This window comes from Aethina tumida, chromosome 2 (assembly GCF_024364675.1).
Source record: "Aethina tumida isolate Nest 87 chromosome 2, icAetTumi1.1, whole genome shotgun sequence".
NCBI lineage: Eukaryota > Metazoa > Arthropoda > Insecta > Coleoptera > Nitidulidae > Aethina > Aethina tumida.
The window spans coordinates 3,632,415-3,654,414 of NC_065436.1; the positions used below are offsets into that span (position 1 = coordinate 3,632,415).

Sequence of the window (22,000 nt, forward strand, 5' to 3'; positions counted from 1 at the left end):
TAAGTACTTCTTCTAAGAAGAGGTTTTTATTGTTTCTATAAATCTGTTTTAGTCTTTTCCAATGTGGAAATATCTTCTTAGTAATATAATCAATGATTAGAAATTTCATCAGTCTATCGCTTGAACCTTCTAGAACTATTGAACCAAGTTACTTTTATTGTTCAATGGCAGACAAGACACAAGACAAAACATTAATTTTACAAGGTACCATTTATTTTTAAGTACACCTTCTAAGAAGAAGGTTTTTATTGTTTCTATAAAGATATTTTAGTCTTTTCTAATGTAGAATTGTCTTCTTAATATTATAATCAATGATTACAAACTTCATCAATTTATCTTTTCACAGAACTATTGAACCAAGTTACTTTTATTGTACAGTGGCAGACAAGATACAAGACAAATCACTTATTTTACAAGGTATCATTTATTTTTAAGTACTTCTTCTAAGAAGAGATTTTTATTGTTTCTATAAATCTGTTTTAGTCTTTTTCAATGTGGAAATATCTTCTTAGTAATATAATCAATGATTAGAAACTTCATCAGTCTATCGCTTGAACCTTCTAGAACTATTGAACCAAGTTACTTTTATTGTTCAATGGCAGACAAGACACAAGACAAAACATTAATTTTACAAGGTACCATTTATTTTTAAGTACACCTTCTAAGAAGAAGCTTTTTATTGTTTCTATAAAGATATTTTAGTCTTTTCTAATGTAGAAATGTCTTCTTAATATTATAATCAATGATTACAAACTTCATCAATCTATCTTTTGACAGAACTATTGAACCAAGTTACTTTTATTGTACAGTGGCAGACAAGACACAAGACAAATCACTTATTTTACAAGGTATCATTTATTTTTGAGTACTTCTTCTAAGAAGAGGTTTTTATTGTTTCTATAAATCTGTTTTAGTCTTTTCCAATGTGGAAATATCTTCTTAGTAATTTAATCAATGATTAGAAACTTCATCAGTCTATCTCTTGAACCTTCTAGAACTATTGAACCAAGTTACTTTTATTGTTGTAAACATTAATTTTACAAGGTACCATTTATTTTTAAGTACACCTTCTAAGAAGAAGGTTTTTATTGTTTCTATAAAGATATTTTAGTTATTTCTAATGTAGAAATGTCTTCTTAACATTATAATCAATGATTACAAACTTCATCAATCTATCTTTTGACAGAACTATTGAACCAAGTTACTTTTATTGTACAGTGGCAGACAAGACACAAGACAAATCACTTATTTTACAAGGTATCATTTATTTTTAAGTACACCTTCTAAGAAGAGGTTTTTTATTGTTTTTACAAATCTGTTTTAGTATTTTTCAATGTAGAAGTGTCTTCTTAGTTATATAATCAATGATTAGAAGCTTCATCAAGTTTTTTCTTGATACAACCATGAAGCAACGTTATCTGAAGTCAAAAATATATATTATATTATAGAAAATCATTATATATCATAGAGAATCATCAGATTATATTTTAATAAAAATTTAAAATAATTTTTAGAGTGTCATTTAGAAATATATCTTTAATGAGTCTCTAATCTAATGACCTCATTACACCTGGTGACATTTAAATATTGTGTAATTAGTGTGTACAGTAAAAAAGAAAAAAAAAATAGTAGATTTTAAAAAAATAAATTATATTTTACATCTTCACAGGTAGATAATATTAAATCAACTACTGCGTATCCAGTATTAGAGTTAATTAAAGTGAGGTAATGTTTGTTTTTCGGTTAACATTTGAAGAAACTAATAACAGAAATATAATCGGTACATGATAATTACCTAAACCAACTATAGACATTAGCGCTAACTAAATGTACCAATAACAAAACTCTGTGATCTACCGCTTTTTAAATACACACCGCGAGTAATGACCATCGTTAAATTTAATGAAAATTATTATGGAGAATAAATACTTCCGCGTATTGTCGATGTACACATTTAATGTTTGATTTTAGTTTCAGTGTATTTTTTATACTGGCAATCAGATATTTATAATTTATTATTAACTTTGACGTGTGTAAAAAGATAGATTTTCGAATGCTGAAGCTGAAGAATGGCATTTATCCCAACGGACTATTTTATCGTCGCGGTACGTATTTTTTGCACAAACCCCAATATTTGAAATATTTCTCACGTGCGTAAATATCTATTAGTCCAATTAGTCTTTAATCGACGCCAAAAGAATCCGCATAGTTTCTGAAGAACCGATGACATTCTGCTACACCAGTTCTTTCTCATTAATTAATTAGTACGATTAGCCACAATTAGTATCACTTCACAATGTTATTTATTATCGGCCATTACTTCCAATTAGTTTTATAAAGATATTTCTTGCGGTTGGTCCCATGCGAAATTAAAAATTTTTACTCCGGATTCCGCTGAATAAAACACAAATCCCAAGTTAATTTCAGGTTAACTGGCTATTTTTTCTTTTAATTTAATATGTCGGTCACATTAAGTTTACGTGTAGGTAAGATTCTTTTATTTAACAACTAAAATCAGGGATAATATTTCCATAAAAGGCTCACAATGTCAAAGAGTCGTTAAATCGGTATTCATAAGCTTTCCTTTCATAGAAAAATATTATATTTCGTTTATCCAAATGACGAACTTGGTGGACATGATTATTCAAAGATTCTACAACAAAAAAATCCTTTATAAATTTAAAAATACATTGAAAATGTTCTGAAAGACATAACTAACTTTTACCTAAGTTTATATATAATCTAGATTAAATGATAATTAAAAGAAAATATTATATATTTCACAATATTAATAATTCACATTTAATATTACCTACATAATCATAAAAACATATATCGAACAGAATATAAAATAAGGGTGTATCAGAATTACCTTTGTATAGTTCTAACTGAAAATCACAATCAACCATTTCACCACTACAAAACTGAATTGTATATTATGCAATCAAAACCAATGATTTCAGGAACCATGTTGACAAAGAAGAATGTGTCCTCTATCAAAATCACTAAGAATGATATTGATAAAGGAAAGAAACAGGTGTGTTTCAAACATGGGAAAGTTATGAAGAAACATGTCCAACCACCGAAAGCTTTTAGCCAAAAATTGAGGAATCCCAAATTTCAAACGTTGGTTAATAACATTTACAAAAATTTCAGCAATGCTAATATTTCAATCAGTAATTTACAACTCGATGAAGATACATGTATAGATGTGGATGGAACCAACATAAAAGATCTTGTCTCTCAATGTGGACTTGGAGTTGTGTCCAATCAAAAGGATAAGTCCTTGGAGAATACTGAAGAGGCACTTTACGAGAAAGATGCAGCTGAGAACACGTGGAGGATCCATGGTTTATCACTAGGTGGTGAATTTACAAGAGGAAAACAACATCCCTCCTTTCAACAGCAAAGGGTAAAAGAGTTTAAGATGAAACCATCCTTGAAGGGAAAATCGAAGCAAGTTGCTCCATGGAGAAGTCAATGAGTAAAGTGAAGATTGAACCTAAGTTGTTAGTATTAATATTAATAAAATTATTATAAAATTATAAATTATTATATTTTATTTTTACTACTTTACACGAGATCAGATCAAGAGGGGCTATTGTCAATATTCTTACTAAACAATATATTAATATACAAAATAAATAACAGAAAGTCTGTTAGTCTGTAAGCCTAAGTTTACCAGTCAGAAATTCAGTTTTCTCTTCACTGGCTGGAAACATCAGGAAGAGTTGGATTGAGATGAGGTACATCAGGACTAATTTAAATGAATGTCAAAGCAAGTCAATGAGTGTCTGGATCATAGTAGAGGTTCAACTTCTCCAAATTAACCCCTGACTCTGTTTATTCTGTTTTCTATTCTATGGAGATTGTGGTAGAAGATTAGAACTGTCTTTGTCATATAAGTATAGAAAGGACTTCTATCAAAGACGAGTCAAGAACATGTTTTCCTTCATCTTCCATTATATTCTATGGAGATTGTGATAGAAGATTAGATTCTTGAACTGTCATTGTTATATAGAGAGATATAGGACTTCAACCAAAGAGAAACTAACAGTTTTTCTTCTTTCATCTTTCATTATATTTCCTCACATATATAATTCATAGATTTGTTTGGCCATGAGTGATGGCCGATTATTTATCAGAAGGTACTACAAAATTAGTTAATCCGTTAGTTCAATGCCAAAGCAAATCAGTGAATAGTCATCGTTGAAGTCCAACTTATTATTAGTTTTAAAATATAATTTAGACTTTAGAACTAATGTCTTAACCAACTACTCCCCGAATCTATGTGTTCTATTTTCTTCTCTTCTATGGAGATTGTGATAGAAGATTAGATTCTTGAACTGTCATTGTCATATAGAGAGATATAGGACTTCTACCAAAGAGAAACTAACAGTTTTTCTTCTTTCATCTTTCATTATATTTCCTCACACATATAATTCATAGTTTTGTTTGGCCATGAGTGATGGCCGATTATTTATCAGAAGGTACTACAAAATTAGTTAAGCCATTAGTTCAATGCCAAAGCAAATCAGTGAATCAGTCATCGTTGAAGTCCAACTTATTATTAGTTTAAAATATAATTTAGACTTTAGAACTAATGTCTTAACCAACTACTCCCCGAATCTATGTGTTCTATTTTCTTCTCTTCTATGGAGATTGTGATAGAAGATTAGATTCTTGAACTGTCATTGTCATATAGAGAGATATAGGACTTCTACCAAAGAGAAACTAACAGTTTTTCTTCTTTCATCTTTCATTATATTTCCTCACACATATAATTCATAGTTTTGTTTGGCCATGAGTGATGGCCGATTATTTATCAGAAGGTACTACAAAATTAGTTAAGCCATTAGTTCAATGCCAAAGCAAATCAGTGAATCAGTCATCGTTGAAGTCCAACTTATTATTAGTTTAAAATATAATTTAGACTTTAGAACTAATGTCTTAACCAACTACTCCCCGAATCTATGTGTTCTATTTTCTTCTCTTCTATGGAGATTGTGATAGAAGATTAGATTCTTGAACTGTCATTGTCATATAGAGAGATATAGGACTTCTACCAAAGAGAAACTAACAGTTTTTCTTCCTTCATCTTTAATTATATTTCTTCACACATATAATTCATAGTTTTGTTTGGCCATGAGTGATGGCCGATTATTTATCAGAAGGTACTACAAAATTAGTTAATCCATTAGTTCAATGCCAAAGCAAATCAGTGAATAGTCATCGTTGAAGTCCAACTTATTATTAGTTTAAAATATAATTTAGACTTTGGAACTAATGTCTTAACCAACTACTCCCCGAATCTATGTGTTCTATTTTCTTCTCTTCTATGGAGATTGTGATAGAAGATTAGATTCTTGAACTGTCATTGTCATATAGAGAGATATAGGACTTCTACCAAAGAGAAACTAACAGTTTTTCTTCCTTCATCTTTAATTATATTTCTTCACACATATAATTCATAGTTTTGTTTGGCCATGAGTGATGGCCGATTATTTATCAGAAGGTACTACAAAATTAGTTAAGCCATTAGTTCAATGCCAAAGCAAATCAGTGAATCAGTCATCGTTGAAGTCCAACTTATTATTAGTTTAAAATATAATTTAGACTTTAGAACTAATGTCTTAACCAACTACTCCCCGAATCTATGTGTTCTATTTTCTTCTCTTCTATGGAGATTGTGATAGAAGATTAGATTCTTGAACTGTCATTGTCATATAGAGAGATATAGGACTTCTACCAAAGAGAAACTAACAGTTTTTCTTCCTTCATCTTTCATTATATTTCCTCACACATATAATTCATAGTTTTGTTTGGCCATGAGTGATGGCCGATTATTTATCAGAAGGTACTACAAAATTAGTTAAGCCATTAGTTCAATGCCAAAGCAAATCAGTGAATCAGTCATCGTTGAAGTCCAACTTATTATTAGTTTAAAATATAATTTAGACTTTGGAACTAATGTCTTAACTAACTACCCCCGAATCTATGTGTTCTATTTTCTTCTCTTCTATGGAGATTGTGATAGAAGATTAGATTCTTGAACTGTCATTGTTATATAGAGAGATATAGGACTTCAACCAAAGAGAAACTAACAGTTTTTCTTCTTTCATCTTTCATTATATTTCCTCACACATATAATTCATAGTTTTGTTTGGCCATGAGTGATGGCCGATTATTTATCAGAAGGTACTACAAAATTAGTTAATCCATTAGTTCAATGCCAAAGCAAATCAGTGAATAGTCATCGTTGAAGTCCAACTTATTATTAGTTTAAAATATAATTTAGACTTTGGAACTAATATCTTAACCAACTACCCCCCCGTATCTATGTGTTCTATTTTCTTATCTTCTATGGAGATTGTGATAGAAGATTAGATTCTTGAACTGTCATTGTCATATAGATAGATATAGGACTTCTACCAAAGAGAAACTAACAGTCTTTCTTCCTTCATCTTTAATTTCTTCACACATATAATTCATAGTTTTGTTTGGCCATGAGTGATGGCCGATTATTTATCAGAAGGTACTACAAAATTAGTTAAGCCATTAGTTCAATGCCAAAGCAAATCAGTGAATCAGTCATCGTTGAAGTCCAACTTATTATTAGTTTAAAATATAATTTAGACTTTAGAACTAATGTCTTAACCAACTACTCCCCGAATCTATGTGTTCTATTTTCTTCTCTTCTATGGAGATTGTGATAGAAGATTAGATTCTTGAACTGTCATTGTCATATAGAGAGATATAGGACTTCTACCAAAGAGAAACTAACAGTTTTTCTTCCTTCATCTTTAATTATATTTCTTCACACATATAATTCATAGTTTTGTTTGACCATGAGTGATGGCCGATTATTTATCAGAAGGTACTACAAAATTAGTTAATCCATTAGTTCAATGCCAAAGCAAATCAGTGAATAGTCATCGTTGAAGTCCAACTTATTATTAGTTTAAAATATAATTTAGACTTTGGAACTAATGTCTTAACCAACTACTCCCCGAATCTATGTGTTCTATTTTCTTCTCTTCTATCGAGATTGTGATAGAAGATTAGATTCTTGAACTGTATATTGTCATATAGAGAGATATAGGACTTCTACCAAAGAGAAACTAACAGTTTTTCTTCCTTCATCTTTAATTATATTTCTTCACACATATAATTCATAGTTTTGTTTGGCCATGAGTGATGGCCGATTATTTATCAGAAGGTACTACAAAATTAGTTAATCCATTAGTTCAATGCCAAAGCAAATCAGTGAATCAGTCATCGTTGAAGTCCAACTTATTATTAGTTTAAAATATAATTTAGACTTTGGAACTAATGTCTTAACCAACTACCCCCCGAATCTATGTGTTCTATTTTCTTATCTTCTATGGAGATTGTGATAGAAGATTAGATTCTTGAACTGTCATTGTCATATAGATAGATATAGGACTTCTACCAAAGAGAAACTAACAGTCTTTCTTCCTTCATCTTTAATTTCTTCACACATATAATTCATAGTTTTGTTTGGCCATGAGTGATGACCGATTATTTATCAGAAGGTACTACAAAATTAGTTAAGCCATTAGTTCAATGCCAAAGCAAATCAGTGAATAGTCATCGTTGAAGTCCAACTTATTATTAGTTTAAAATATAATTTAGACTTTGGAACTAATGTCTTAACTAACTACCCCCGAATCTATGTGTTCTATTTTCTTCTCTTCTATGGAGATTGTGATAGAAGATTAGATTCTTGAACTGTCATTGTCATATAGAGAGATATAGGACTTCTACCAAAGAGAAACTAACAGTTTTTCTTCCTTCATCTTTCATTATATTTTCTTACCCATATAATTCATAGTTTTGTTTGGCCATGAGTGATGACCGATTATTTATCAGAAGGTACTACAAAATTAGTTAAGCCATTAGTTCAATGCCAAAGCAAATCAGTGAATCAGTCATCGTTGAAGTCCAACTTATTATTAGTTTAAAATATAATTTAGACTTTGGAACTAGTGTCTTAACCAATTACCCCCCGAATCTATGTGTTCTATTTTCTTCTTTTCTATGGAGATTGTGATTGAAGATTAGATTCTTGTACAGTCTTTGTCATATAGATAGATATAGGACTTCTACCAAAGAGAAACTAACAGTTTTTATTCTTTCATCTTTCATTATATTTCCTCACATATATAATTCATAGATTTGTTTGGCCATGAGTGATGGCCGATTATTTATCAGAAGGTACTACAAAATTAGTTAATCCATTAGTTCAATGCCAAAGCAAATCAGTGAATAGTCATCGTTGAAGTGCAACTTATTATTAGTTTAAAATATAATTTAGACTTTGGAACTAATATCTTAACCAACTACCCCCCCGTATCTATGTGTTCTATTTTCTTCTCTTCTATGGAGATTGTGATAGAAGATTAGATCCTTGAACTGTCATTGACATATATAGATAGATGTAGGACTTCTACCAAAGAGAAACGAACAGTTTTTCTTCCTTCATCTTTCATTATATTTCTTTACACATATAATTCATAGTTTTGTTTGGCCATGAGTTATGGTCGATTATTTATCAGAAGGTACTATAAAATTAGTTAATCCATTAGTTCAATGCAAAAACAAATCAGTGAATCAGTCATCGTTGAATTCCAACTTATTATTAGTTTAAAATATAATTTAGACTTTGGAACTAATGTCTTAACCAACTACTCCCGAATCTATGTGTTCTATTTTCTTCTCTTCTATGTAGATTGTGATAGAAGATTACATTCTTGAACTATCATTACCATATAGATAGATATAGGACTTCTACCAAAGAAAAACTAACAGAAACAAACAAACTTAAGAGAAATTCACAGTTTTTCTTCTTTCATCTTTAATTATATTTCATCACACATATAATTCATAGTTTTATTTTAAGTATCTAAATTACATATTTATATATTTACAGTATTGGAAATACGCCTGTAACATTTTTATTTATAATTTGATTTTCATGGATAAATTATAAAAAAGTTTTCTACATTATTTCTTATGTTTTAAAGCAAATTATTGAATAAAATATTAAAAATACCTTAGAATATCAATTCTTTTTCATATTTATCCCACAAAATAGTTAGCTCAGATGACCAGAAGATAAAATTTCAGTAGTAAAACATAATTTTTAATCCCTGGGACACAGGAAATTTTTTTGTAGTAGTTAAAAAATGAAAATATCGTTGTGGAACCTGCACAGTTACACAACCAATTTTACAATTAGTCATTCTAGAAAAGTATCTAAGCATGTGCACACGTAAAACCCAAATTTATTTTCTATAAACCCAATTTACTCCTCACAATAAATTACAAAAGCGTCAGCATGATTCGCTTTATCTCAAACATTACTCGGAAGGTCAGTAACCAAAATATTAGTACAGTGAATGGGAAACTGTATGGAATCAATTCAGTATTAACGACTATAATATTATCCATGCAAAATCAGACGCTCATACGTATAATCATAAGAACATTACGATGTAGAACAAATTAATAACACCCGCCCCCCTTATTATTATACCGCGGGAACCGTAAGTATTGTGTGTGTTGGACAATGGCTCAACTTCAACGTTAGTCCGTGTCAAAACAATGTAATATCCTCTTGGTAATGCAAATGTATTTTTTTTATGTTGTTGGCCATTTTTTTCAGGAATTGAAGTTCGAGAACGAAGGAAAGTTGTGCGGAGCTGTACAACATTCAACAATCAATCAAACCCGACGCACACAATACGTGTGGCGCGGCCTCAAAACGTAAAAAATCCGCCGCCCATAAAAAGGACGAATTCCTGAGATACCTCAAAAGTGGGCTAACGCCGCACGGCAGGAACCCACCCAAGCGCGAAGTTTTTGAGCCGACGACATCCATCATCGACGCAACGACTAACAGAATATTGACCCTTTTAGGCCGGGGATAATTGAAAAGGCTTTCGCACATCACACAAATCACCGGACGGCTCTGAGAAAACGTCGCGGTGGCCATGACCGTGTGCCGTGCAAGTCACTACGCCGCTGCACCGGGCAAAATTAATTAGTTATTAATTACGTGTGTAATTTTAAACACGGGGCCGTAAACGCTTTGTGTGTTTTTAGTGACGCACGGAGGCTCGAAGTGCGTAATCGATTTTCAATAGGACTGTGCTGTGGTTAATCGCCGCATGGTCCGTACAAGGTGATCCAAATGTAATGGAACAGCTTTGTTTTTCAGGTGTCACGATGGCGTTGTTTGTTGGGGACAACAATGGGGCGGACAATAAACAATGTAACTAAATGGTACATGTTTCGTTACACTGGCCAACTAAATGAATGGTGTTTTAAGGCAAAGAATCCATCAGATTTCGACCAACAACAACTAGTTTTCCTTAAGCAAAGAAATAAAACCTCCCCTTAGAAGTGGGTATCAAAAATATCCTTGTTTTTATATTTAGTTCAGTGTCCCACGTCGTTCCTTAAACCTAGAAAGAAACATGTCCATCCATTGAAGGCTTTTGGCAAAAAATTGAGGAATCTCAAATGTCAAACGTTGGTTAATAACATCTACCAAAATTTGGCAATACTAATATTTCTATCAATAATCTACAACTTCGTGATCAAAAGCATAAAGTCTTGAAGAGTAATGGAGACATCTGACAACACATGGAAGACCTACAATTTACCATTAGGTGGGAAATTCACAGGAATTGAAACAGGAAGAAAACAGCAAAAGGTGAACGAATTAAAGATGAAACCATCCCTGAAAGGAATACCAAAACAAGAAGCTTCATAGAGAAGCCAACGAGTAGAGAGAAGATTGAAAAGAATAATGATGATATAAATTATTATTTGTAATTAATATTAATACTAATAAAATTATCATAAATGAATTTATTATAGTTTTATTTTTCCTGCTCCACGGGGAACCATATATTTAACAAGACCATAGAAACTGATAATTTTACTGAGTACTATCTACTTCCAGTTTCTTGAATCAATTTACTCCCAAATTTTGACAATTTCAAAACCAATATATAAAGCTCAGCATCATTTTTATTGAATAATAAATTGGTAATTGTGCATTAACCTAACTCAACAAATGAAATGAAAAATTATTTATCAAAAAACAATTTTTTATTCCCTTATTTTATATATTTTGATTTTAATCATAATCATCAAATTACCAGTTTAATTACCTTAAGAACCATGATGAACAAAAAAGACATTTTGCAGAAATAAATCAAAAAAATTGAAGGATAAAGGTAATAAAAAAAGAAATAAACGAACTAAAAATCTTTGGAAAATGTCATCAAAAGCACGAAGAATAAAAACAAGTGCAATGAAGAAACACGAACCTGAAAGTTCACCACATTAGATGTGGTTAGAGTTGATTATAGATGAATAAGACAAAATTTATTACATTCATCACATTTTCCAAATATGCAAATCGTTTCCTGAAGAAATTTGTGTAAAAAATCTATTTACTGCAAATGGCAGTAAATATAAGCTCTTCAATATGAAGAGATTGAATAGAAACTTTCCTTGTCAAAATTATGTTTTATATAGATAAAATACGTCTTCAAATGACACACATATTTATTCAAGAAATATAAATGTACAAATTACACATCTTGTTACTGTTACTGTTATAATAAGGAAAAAATTAAAAGCTTTTTAAGTATTTTTTTATGTTTTACATGTTCACATAAAACACAGACCTTATTTATATAAAATAAATTACTGTACATTGTTAATTAAAGAAAGGTAATATTTGTTGTTCGTTTAACATTAGAAAAAACTAATAACAGAAAATAATAAGTACACAATAAAATAAAATAGTTGCATTAGTTGAAAAGATGTCATCAGCCACATAAGAAAAATGGACGCAAAATTGGACTTAAAAAGCATTCCTCCATTCTTCAATTTTATTGCTTCAATAATGTTATTTCAATTATTTCCAATTCTCCAATCTTCAGTTTCTGTACTCTCCAAGTTTGTTAGTATAGATTCTAATCCTCCAATTTTATTCCAGCAATCTCCACTTTAATAATTCAATTATATTCTTCCAATCTTTCAATTTTATTCATCCAATCCTCCAGTTTTATTTCTCTACTCTTCAATTCAGCAATTTTCTAAATTTTACTCCTCTATTCCTTTGACTTTCTTCATCACAACATTCATTTCATTTTTATTCATAAAATTTTACCAATTTAATTACTCTGAGAATCATAATGAACAATAATAATGTTATTTCAATTATTTTCAATTCTTCAATCTTCAGTTTCTGTACTCTCCAAGTTGGTTAGTGTAGTTTTTAATCCTCCAATTTTATTCCAGCAATCTCCACTTTAATCCTTCAATTATATTTTTCCAATCTTTCAATTTTATTCATCCAATCCTCCAGTTTTATTTCTCTACTCTTCAATTCAGCAATTTTTTAAATTTTACTCCTCTATTCCTTTGACTTTCTTCATCACAACATTCATTTCATTTTTATTCATAAAATTTTATCAATTTAATTACTCTGAGAATTATAATGAACAATAATAATGTTATTTCAATTATTTTCAATTCTTCAATCTTCAGTTTCTGTACTCTCCAAGTTGGTTAGTGTAGTTTTTAATCCTCCAATTTTATTCCAGCAATCTCCACTTTAATCCTTCAATTATATTCTTCCAATCTTTCAATTTTATTCATCCAATCCTCCAGTTTTATTTCTCTACTCTTCAATTCAGCATTTTTTTAAATTTTACTCCTCTATTCCTTCAACTTTCTTCATCACAACATTCATTTCATTATTATTCATAGAATTTTACCAATTTAATTACTCTGAGAACCATAATGAACAATAATAATATTATTTCAATTATTCCCAATTTTCCAATCTTCAGTTTCTGTACTCTCCAAGTTTGTTAGTATAGTTTCTAATCCTCCAATTTTATTTCAGCAATATCCACTTTAATCCTTCAATTATATTCTTCCAATCTTTCAATTTTATTCATCCAATCCTCCAGTTTTATTTCTCTACTCTTCAATTCAGCAATTTTCTAAATTTTACTCCTCTATTCCTTTGACTTTCTTCATCACAACATTCATTTCATTTTTATTCATAAAATTTTACCAATTTAATTACTCTGAGAATCATAATGAACAATAATAATGTTATTTCAATTATTTTCAATTCTTCAATCTTCAGTTTCTGTACTCTCCAAGTTGGTTAGTGTAGTTTTTAATCCTCCAATTTTATTCCAGCAATCTCCACTTTAATCCTTCAATTATATTCTTCCAATCTTTCAATTTTATTCATCCAATCCTCCAGTTTTATTTCTCTACTCTTCAATTCAGCAATTTTCTAAATTTTACTCCTCTATTCCTTTGACTTTCTTCATCACAACATTCATTTCATTTTTATTCATAAAATTTTACCAATTTAATTACTCTGAGAATCATAATGAACAATAATAATGTTATTTCAATTATTTTCAATTCTTCAATCTTCAGTTTCTGTACTCTCCAAGTTGGTTAGTGTAGTTTTTAATCCTCCAATTTTATTCCAGCAATCTCCACTTTAATCCTTCAATTATATTCTTCCAATCTTTCAATTTTATTCATCCAATCCTCCAGTTTTATTTCTCTACTCTCCAATATAGCAATTTTCTAAATTTTATTCCTCTAATCCTTCAACTTTCTTCATCACAACATTCATTTCATTGTTATTCATAGAATTTTACCAATTTAATTACTCTGAGAACCATAATGAACAATAATAATGTTATTTCAATTATTTCCAATTTTCCAATCTTCAGTTTCTGTACTCTCCAAGTTTGTTAGTATAGTTTCTAATCCTCCAATTTTATTTCAGCAATATCCACTTTAATCCTTCAATTATATTCTTCCAATCTTTCAATTTTATTCATCCAATCCTCCAGTTTTATTTCTCTACTCTTCAATTCAGCAATTTTCTAAATTTTACTCCTCTATTCCTTTGACTTTCTTCATCACAACATTCATTTCATTTTTATTCATAAAATTTTACCAATTTAATTACTCTGAGAATCATAATGAACAATAATAATGTTATTTCAATTATTTTCAATTCTTCAATCTTCAGTTTCTGTACTCTCCAAGTTGGTTAGTGTAGTTTTTAATCCTCCAATTTTATTCCAGCAATCTCCACTTTAATCCTTCAATTATATTCTTCCAATCTTTCAATTTTATTCATCCAATCCTCCATTTTTATTTCTCTACTCTAAACTTTATTCCTCTAATCCTTCAACTTTCTACATCACAACATTCATTTCATTTTTATTCATAGAATTTTACCAATTTAATTACTCTGAGAACCATAATGAACAAAGAAGAGATGTCTTTGGAAGAATGATTGAAGGAAGATAGAAAAAAAAATCATTAACAAAACGAGAAATAAAAACGGAGTACTTAGTACCACTTTCAGTAAATATAAAGAAACTGTCTTTGCCAAGATGAGGAGAATAAATAAAAACAGGAGAATGAACAAAAAACTAAAAAAAAATTAGTTCTATATAGAAAAAATAAGTCTTCCAGAAACAACATATTAATTCTCAGAGCATAAATGTATGAATTACAGAACTGTTACTGAAACGAATAAGCAATAAATTAAAAGTATTTTTTTTATGTTTTATATTTTCACATAAAACACAGACCTTATTTATATAAAATAAATTACTGTACACAGTTAATTAAAGATAGATAGTATTGGTACTACTAATACAAATGAGCAATAAAGGGGCTCTGTTTTTTATTTATCGAAGTATATTTTTAGATATAATTAATTAATATTATGTTATAATATAATAATCTCAAAATATTAAATAAAACCAATAATAATCCAACTTTCATTATAAACTCCAAATTTCTTCTTGAATTATAATTGAAGATTATCATAATACATCATAAATTTTAAATAATACTTTACCTACGGTGTATGTACCTAGAACAGAATATAAAATATGTGTGCACCAAAATATGCATAGTACACTTTCAGATCACCAATTGAATTCGACCTGAATATTATATATAACCAATATTAAAATGGCTTTAATCAAATCACAACTGTACAAAACTAAAACTGGAAAAGTTACAAAGAAGCAGCCGTCAAAAGCTTTCAGCAAAAAGCTGCGGAAGTCAATTAATGACATCCAGTTAACTTTCAGCGATGCCAAGGACAAGATTAGTACCCTTGATATTTTTATCCATTGTGGACTCAATTGGAATGTACCCTACCAACAATTGGCCAAATCGTTGGGCAACACACAGGATATTCTTTACGAAACTGACGCAGCTGCGAACACGTGGAAGACCTACAAAGACCTCTTCTCCCAGTTTGAACGAAGAAATGGGGGTAATATCTTGTACGTCGCAGATGCCACAACTAACACGTGGAGTATGTGTAACATTTTGCCATTAAAAACAAAATCCGGAGAAGAGACAAAGAGAAAAGTGGAGACATGATTTATTAAAATAAATAAAATTCTTATATATATTTCAATGTATTTATTTTTCAATCGAATTATAAGAAAGGGACAGTTTCAGGTTCCCCTAAATTAATTTTCCCACTGTGTATGTGTAAATCATATGCGGAATTAACCATGATGTGCAAAACACATCAAAATTTTATTGTCACTATTCAGTATGATGCAAATGTACACATTGGAGTCTCGGATTGTATGTGTAACTGTCCGTTGAATATTAGAATGTAGCAAATCTTGTCTACAGCATATGGGCACATTATGTCCGTAGAAAAACTTATTCCTATTTAGGAAATGGACTTTTCATGAAAATTAAAATGGGTTACAGCCATTCAACTTCAAATTACTGTATAAATTCATTAACGTCAGCATAGCTTCAGTAAAGAACTTTAAGCTGAAGAAATTTTCCCAATTCCTGACTCATTAAAACATTTCCCTTGTAAAGTGTAACAATTTAAAATCGCAATTCACATAAACGTTACATTAACTTTTGGTCATTTGCACTGACATTACCACAATTTGTCGGGCCCGTTATAATCGCAGCTATTAGCGTAAAATTAGTAAGGAGAAGAAAAAAACAATCAATTACTTCGCATTGCTCGTTGACTTTCAACAGTTCATTGCATTTAATTTGTCTCCCAAATTTAACTTGTTAAGGTTTTTGTGGAAGTGAACGATTCCAGAAAATCCGTACAAAATAGGTAACGGACAAAACAAACTAGTTTTACCGCACATAGAGAAATTCCAAATTTAATTTCGGATAATGGTGTGTCAAGTGGATATTTCTCGAAATCAAACACATGACCATATTTTAAATATCATTGCTGCTATAATGGTTTAATCATAAATAATGGGTCTGCTGAATAATACAAACTAACATGGTTTGATTGCTAGTTTTCTTGTGAATTAACTTTCCTCCAAACACGTTATAATGGTTCAATCCTTTTTTATTTGTTGTTATTGTCGTATGAACCTCTTTAGTAGTTTGAGAGGGTCTTCGTACAACTATTATTTCAGGATTTTTGGAGGATCTGTTCCTTTTATCATTTACTTAGCTGGATGAAGTTTATTTTTAGACTGATTCCATTATTTATACTCTTGATGAAGAATGTTTAATATGGTAAAAGAATCAATACTGAATATAAATATATAAAATAGTAAATTCCACACTCTAAAGTTGTGCACACCCAACAAGTTACCGAAAATGAACTAATTACAATTCTAAACTGGTTTAATTTTGAAAGTGAAATGTCGGCATTTGTCATTGAATGAATGATGTAACCTATCGTAATCAATACATGGCCTTCTTTTATAATATCAACTATATTATTTAACAAGAGCAGAGTGGCGCAGTGGAAGCGTGCTGGGCCCATAACCCAGAGGTCCGTGGATCGAAACCACGCTCTGCTAATTACTTTTTTTAATTTTCAATATTTGTTACTTTTAATTATTCATGTTTTATTTATTAAATAAATAATAACAATGTTAACAATGTTAAATTTTGTTTTAAAATAACATGAAATATAAATAAATGATTTTACATATTTTTGTTTTTTTTAGAATAAGAATATTATTTTTAATTTTGAAATAAAATAAAATTAATTTAGTAAATGTATTAAAATCTAATTAAAGTTTATTGTTTTTTTTTAGTTTTATGTATTTATTACTAAGTTGTTTTATTATATCATGATTTGGTAAATTTTAAATAATCATTAAAATGACGCAAAATAATTGATTTAAGTAATTATTGTTAAAACTATAAAAGGAATTAAAGGAAAATATGTCTGTTAAAACTTGGAAAATATTTCCAAAAATTCACTTTGATAAAATAAAATTATTCATATATTAAAAATTATTAATTCACTTAAATTAATCCAACTATTGCAGGTTAAAAATTAATATATTAAAATTATACAGAATTTCTAACCATAATAAAGAAATTATATTTTCAATATGTTGGATTTATGACTTTGAAATTATTATTAATAAATATTCAAAATTCTCATTTTTAAAGAAGACATCAATATTCAGTTAATTTGTTTCTAATAACTTTATTGGACAAACAGGTTCTTTAAAATTTTCACAAAGTGTTATTCTGGTTATTAAAATTAATTTTAAAATTTACAAATATCAATGTTAATAAATTAAATTATAAATATTTTAATTATTAGTATTATTATTTCATCAAGTTTTTTATTATTATATTGTATTATTTTCTCTAAAATATTATATTGCATGATTTACCCTTAATACAAATTTGAAAATGTTTCTAATTTCCATTTTTATAAAAATATTATAAGAAAAACGTTTCAAATTAATATTATAATTGATAGAATTTATCAAATTATATAATTAGTAGATTAATTAATAAAAATAAATATAAAAAATAATAAATATTATTAGATTTATATATTAATTAAACAAATGTTGGATTACCTGATACATGAAAGTAAATGTAATTCATATTTTTTTAATTAATTATTTAAAAGCAATTGTAAAGTTTAAATTTTAATATTAATTTAAAACGTTTTTCTACACTCTTGATATAAGAATGGACATTTATTAACAATAAATATTCTGGCCAATAAATTTCATTCTTTTTTTATTTAGGGGTATAAGAAGAAACATTATAATAAGTTAATAAAAGAATTAATTAAATTGTAATTGGTTAACCTAGAAATTATATATATTTTAACAATTTTAAAAACATTTTAATCAATCATTTTTAAAATATATGTAATTTTATTATATTATTTTATATTTTCCTTTAATTATTTTTATATTTTTGTCACTAATTGCTTAAATTAATTATTAAATTTAATAGTTATATAATATATAAAAAATATGTTTAAAATTATTAAATATTTTATATAAATACTTTATAAAATATCTAATAAATGTAAATAATTTTTTTATTTTAGTTAATTAATTTGGAAAAACGGCTTTTATATTTGTATATTAATAAATATACCCCAGAATTTGCTTAATTAATTATTTAATAGGAATATATATTAATTTTTAAATTTTAAAATTAATTTGAAAGGTCTTTCTTATAATATTGCTGAAATAAAATTAAAGTTCATTTTGTTTACCTTAATTAAATTAATAATTTTTTAAATATATATAATTTTATTTTATCAAAGTGAAATATTTAGGAATATTTTCCTTTGAATATTATTTTAGCAAAAAAATTGTTGAAAATTAAAAAAAGTAATTTTAGCAGAGCGTGGTTTCGATCCACGGACCTCTGGGTTATGGGCCCAGCACGCTTCCACTGCGCCACTCTGCTCTTGTTAAAAAATGTCATAATAAGCATATTTATATGGCAAATATGAATCAAGATTTAAATTTGTTACATCATCTGTTAAACTTGAATATTTCAAGTTCAATTACATATATATATCTGAGGAATTACTAAAACAAATATTGCAGAACATTAGAACTTATAAATATTAAATAAGGTCTATAAATAATTATTTACTATGGTATTTCATAAAAAAACTATTTATAAGTCAATTATATTTACATACTTGTAATAAATTTAAACGAGACTTAATAAATAATAAACATTAATAATTACATAATAAAGATAAAGTGAATGACAATTTTTATGGACATAATTATATGGAATATTTGTGGTTTAAAAACAACAATTGAATGAAACAGTATTGAAACGACTTATTTTTACCACCAACACAAATAACCCAACCGTGGTTCTCCCAACCAAGTTCTCGTCAACGACATCCCATTTTGTTGCTGTGAAACGCATCATTAACCACTAGAAACAACAATTTGTTGGCAGGTTAGTGTAGAAAAAATCAGTTATGACAATTCGACACCCCTTTCAACGTCCAGACTGTTTCGAAAGCATTACCATTAACATTCCGTTCTGTATCATTCCTGGCATCCTTTATTTTAAAATAACCCTGACAGTGAAATCGGATATTCACACAATTGACTTGTCTGGCAATAAGATTCCATTCCATTTGCACCAAAAAAAAAAAAAGTTAATTACGACATAATAATATGGTGCTTCTGAATATTGAGACTCGTGCCTGTGGCCATTGTTGCAATTTAAAAGTGTCTTTAGAAAAAAGTGATCTTTGTCGTTGCCAAAGTAAAGAATGCGGAGTACACATTTCCATTGTTGGACGGATAATGGAATGAACTGAATAATGGATGGATTTTCAGCACAATAACACCACATACTGGACGATCATGATGAAATGGACGAAATGACATAATGCGATTCCGGAAATTATTTCGAAAATAATGACTTATTGTCCTAAACTGTTGTAAAATTGTTCTTTTATTAATCGCTTTTCGGGATAGGAATTTAAGAGGTCTTATAAATTGTTGAGTGCCAATTTGTATTTAGTTTGAACGGAATTGCGTCAATGATCTCTTCTTATTCAAATGTTGCTTCATTTATTTTATTCAATGTGTGAGATTTTTTATTTAATTTTTAAAAAATATTAATTTAAACCATTCTAAAGTGGTTGAATAATAAATATGTAACAGATTTTTCTATGGAATTATTATTTATAATGTAAAAAGGAAACTTTGTTTATTAAAAATGTTTAAAGTATTATATAAAATACAAAATATGTTAATAAAAATTAACGCTACTGTGTCATTGTGGAAAAAGTTTATTACATTGAATTGTAGATATGTATTTTAGGACAATATATATCAAAATTGAACACGATTGGATCAAAAGGTACGGAAATATAAATAAAAAACAATTTAAATTTCGAAAATTGTTTTTAATTATATTTCTGTAACCTTTGGCGTAATTATATTTAAATTTGATTTTTGTTGTCCTAAAATATTTACCTACAATTCTGTCTAATAAACTTTTTACATAATGGCACAGTAGTGTAAATTCAGGAGAGGGTCTCCCCCTTTTTTACCCTATTTTCTACGCCATTGAATATTTATTAAAACTAATAACTTTTTCATATTCTTTGGATAATTTAGAACAAAAAAGGTACTTTTGATTAATATTGATTATCACAGTCGTTTTTAAGATATTTCACTTTTAATGTTTGAAAAAAATTAAAGTGAACATTAAATCTGGAAAATCTTAAAAACTGTTGTGATAATCAATATTATCAAAAGAATCTTTTTCCTTCCAAATAGTGCAAAGTATATGAAAACCTTAATAGTTTTAAAAAATATTCAGTGGCGTAGAAAATAGGACGAGAAAAAGGAGGGAACCTCACACAATCTACGCCACTGTAACAATACAAAAAAAGTTTATTAAACTGAATTGTAGGTATTTATTTTAGGACAGTACATACAAAATTTAAACACGATTGGTCTAAAGGTTACTGAAATACGAGAAAAAAATCAATTTTTGATATTTAAATTTGAAATGCCTCATTTTCTCCAGAAGAAACTTTACAAAAAAATTTTATTTACATTTTCTTTATTATTGAGTGAGTCCTAACTGTTGCCAAATTTCCCAATACATGGCAATATATACTTATAGACAAAATTTCATGATTTTTAGCCCAAAACCTAAACCTAGGGGGTAATTTTTTAGACATAAAAATTGAAGACATCATACTAGGAATTTTTTTATGGAAAGTCCAACTACATCACTGGATTAAGCACCCCCTGAAGTGGGTATATACCAAATTTCATAAAAAAATTATGCATATTCATAATTCTGTATTGAAAATCTTATTATTATAATTCAGAAGGAGTTAAATCAGTGGCGTAGTTAGATTATGGTTTTGGGACTAAAAAAGGTGATATTTTGTCAGTACGCATTTTCATACTTTGTAATTGAAAAAAAATGTTAAAATTGGACAAAATCGAATAAAATTATTATATAAAATTGTTTGAAAATAGGCCATTTTTAGGAAAGTGTCAATAATTTATAAATAATAATTATATGAACTAATTTTGTGTATACAGATTGTTTAGTGTTTAACCTATAGACTGATCACAAATAAAAATAGAAACAAATAAAAGAAAAAATTCGTTTCATCCTTGAGAAGTTCCTTAACCCTTCTCACTACGGTTCTGTTTAAGGGCATCTGCCGGTAGCCAGTGGATGTTTCGGCATTCCCGAACAAAAACACCTTATGTCTCGCACGTGTCTGGTCGCGTGCCACCCGATGGTGGGGGGCACCTCTAATCACCCCCTTCTTACGCCACCCCGTCGCACCGCACGAAATTATCCTACGGACAACGGCCAAATTCGAATGACAGATGCCGTAATTAAGCGCGATGCTAGACCACGATTAGATCGCCGACGGCGATACTATGAATATGTATGCTCCATTCCTATTAGTGGTTTCTTCGGCGGACCCCCTTTACCGCGACTCGCGAGACAAATTTATTCATTTGCTCGAGGAAGACCGTTGGTCTAATAATCGTTTGTTCCGTGGTTTAACAGCACCAGGTGAAAAGGCTTGTTGCGCATAATTTTATTAATATTATATTAAACACTTTATTATCATCTTACTTATCTT

General features: G+C 28.8%; 1 protein-coding gene and 2 non-coding genes across 3 annotated transcripts; 2 read left to right on the forward strand and 1 right to left on the reverse strand.

Moving 5' to 3' along the window:
• Positions 1 to 1,980: 1,980 nt before the first annotated feature.
• On the forward strand, positions 1,981 to 3,549 carry LOC109607153 (uncharacterized). Its single transcript, XM_020023677.2, has 2 exons — positions 1,981 to 2,105; positions 2,964 to 3,549. Exons 1-2 carry the CDS (start codon positions 2,054 to 2,056, stop codon positions 3,482 to 3,484), a joined length of 573 nt encoding a protein of 190 aa, XP_019879236.2. The 5' UTR covers positions 1,981 to 2,053; the 3' UTR covers positions 3,485 to 3,549.
• A 13,304-nt stretch (positions 3,550 to 16,853) lies between these two features.
• Positions 16,854 to 16,925, forward strand: Trnam-cau (transfer RNA methionine (anticodon CAU)). Its single transcript has one exon. It is a non-coding gene; the product is annotated as a tRNA-Met (tRNA).
• Positions 16,926 to 18,732: 1,807 nt separating this feature from the next.
• On the reverse strand, positions 18,733 to 18,804 carry Trnam-cau (transfer RNA methionine (anticodon CAU)). The gene has a single exon. It is a non-coding gene; the product is annotated as a tRNA-Met (tRNA).
• Positions 18,805 to 22,000: the final 3,196 nt, after the last annotated feature.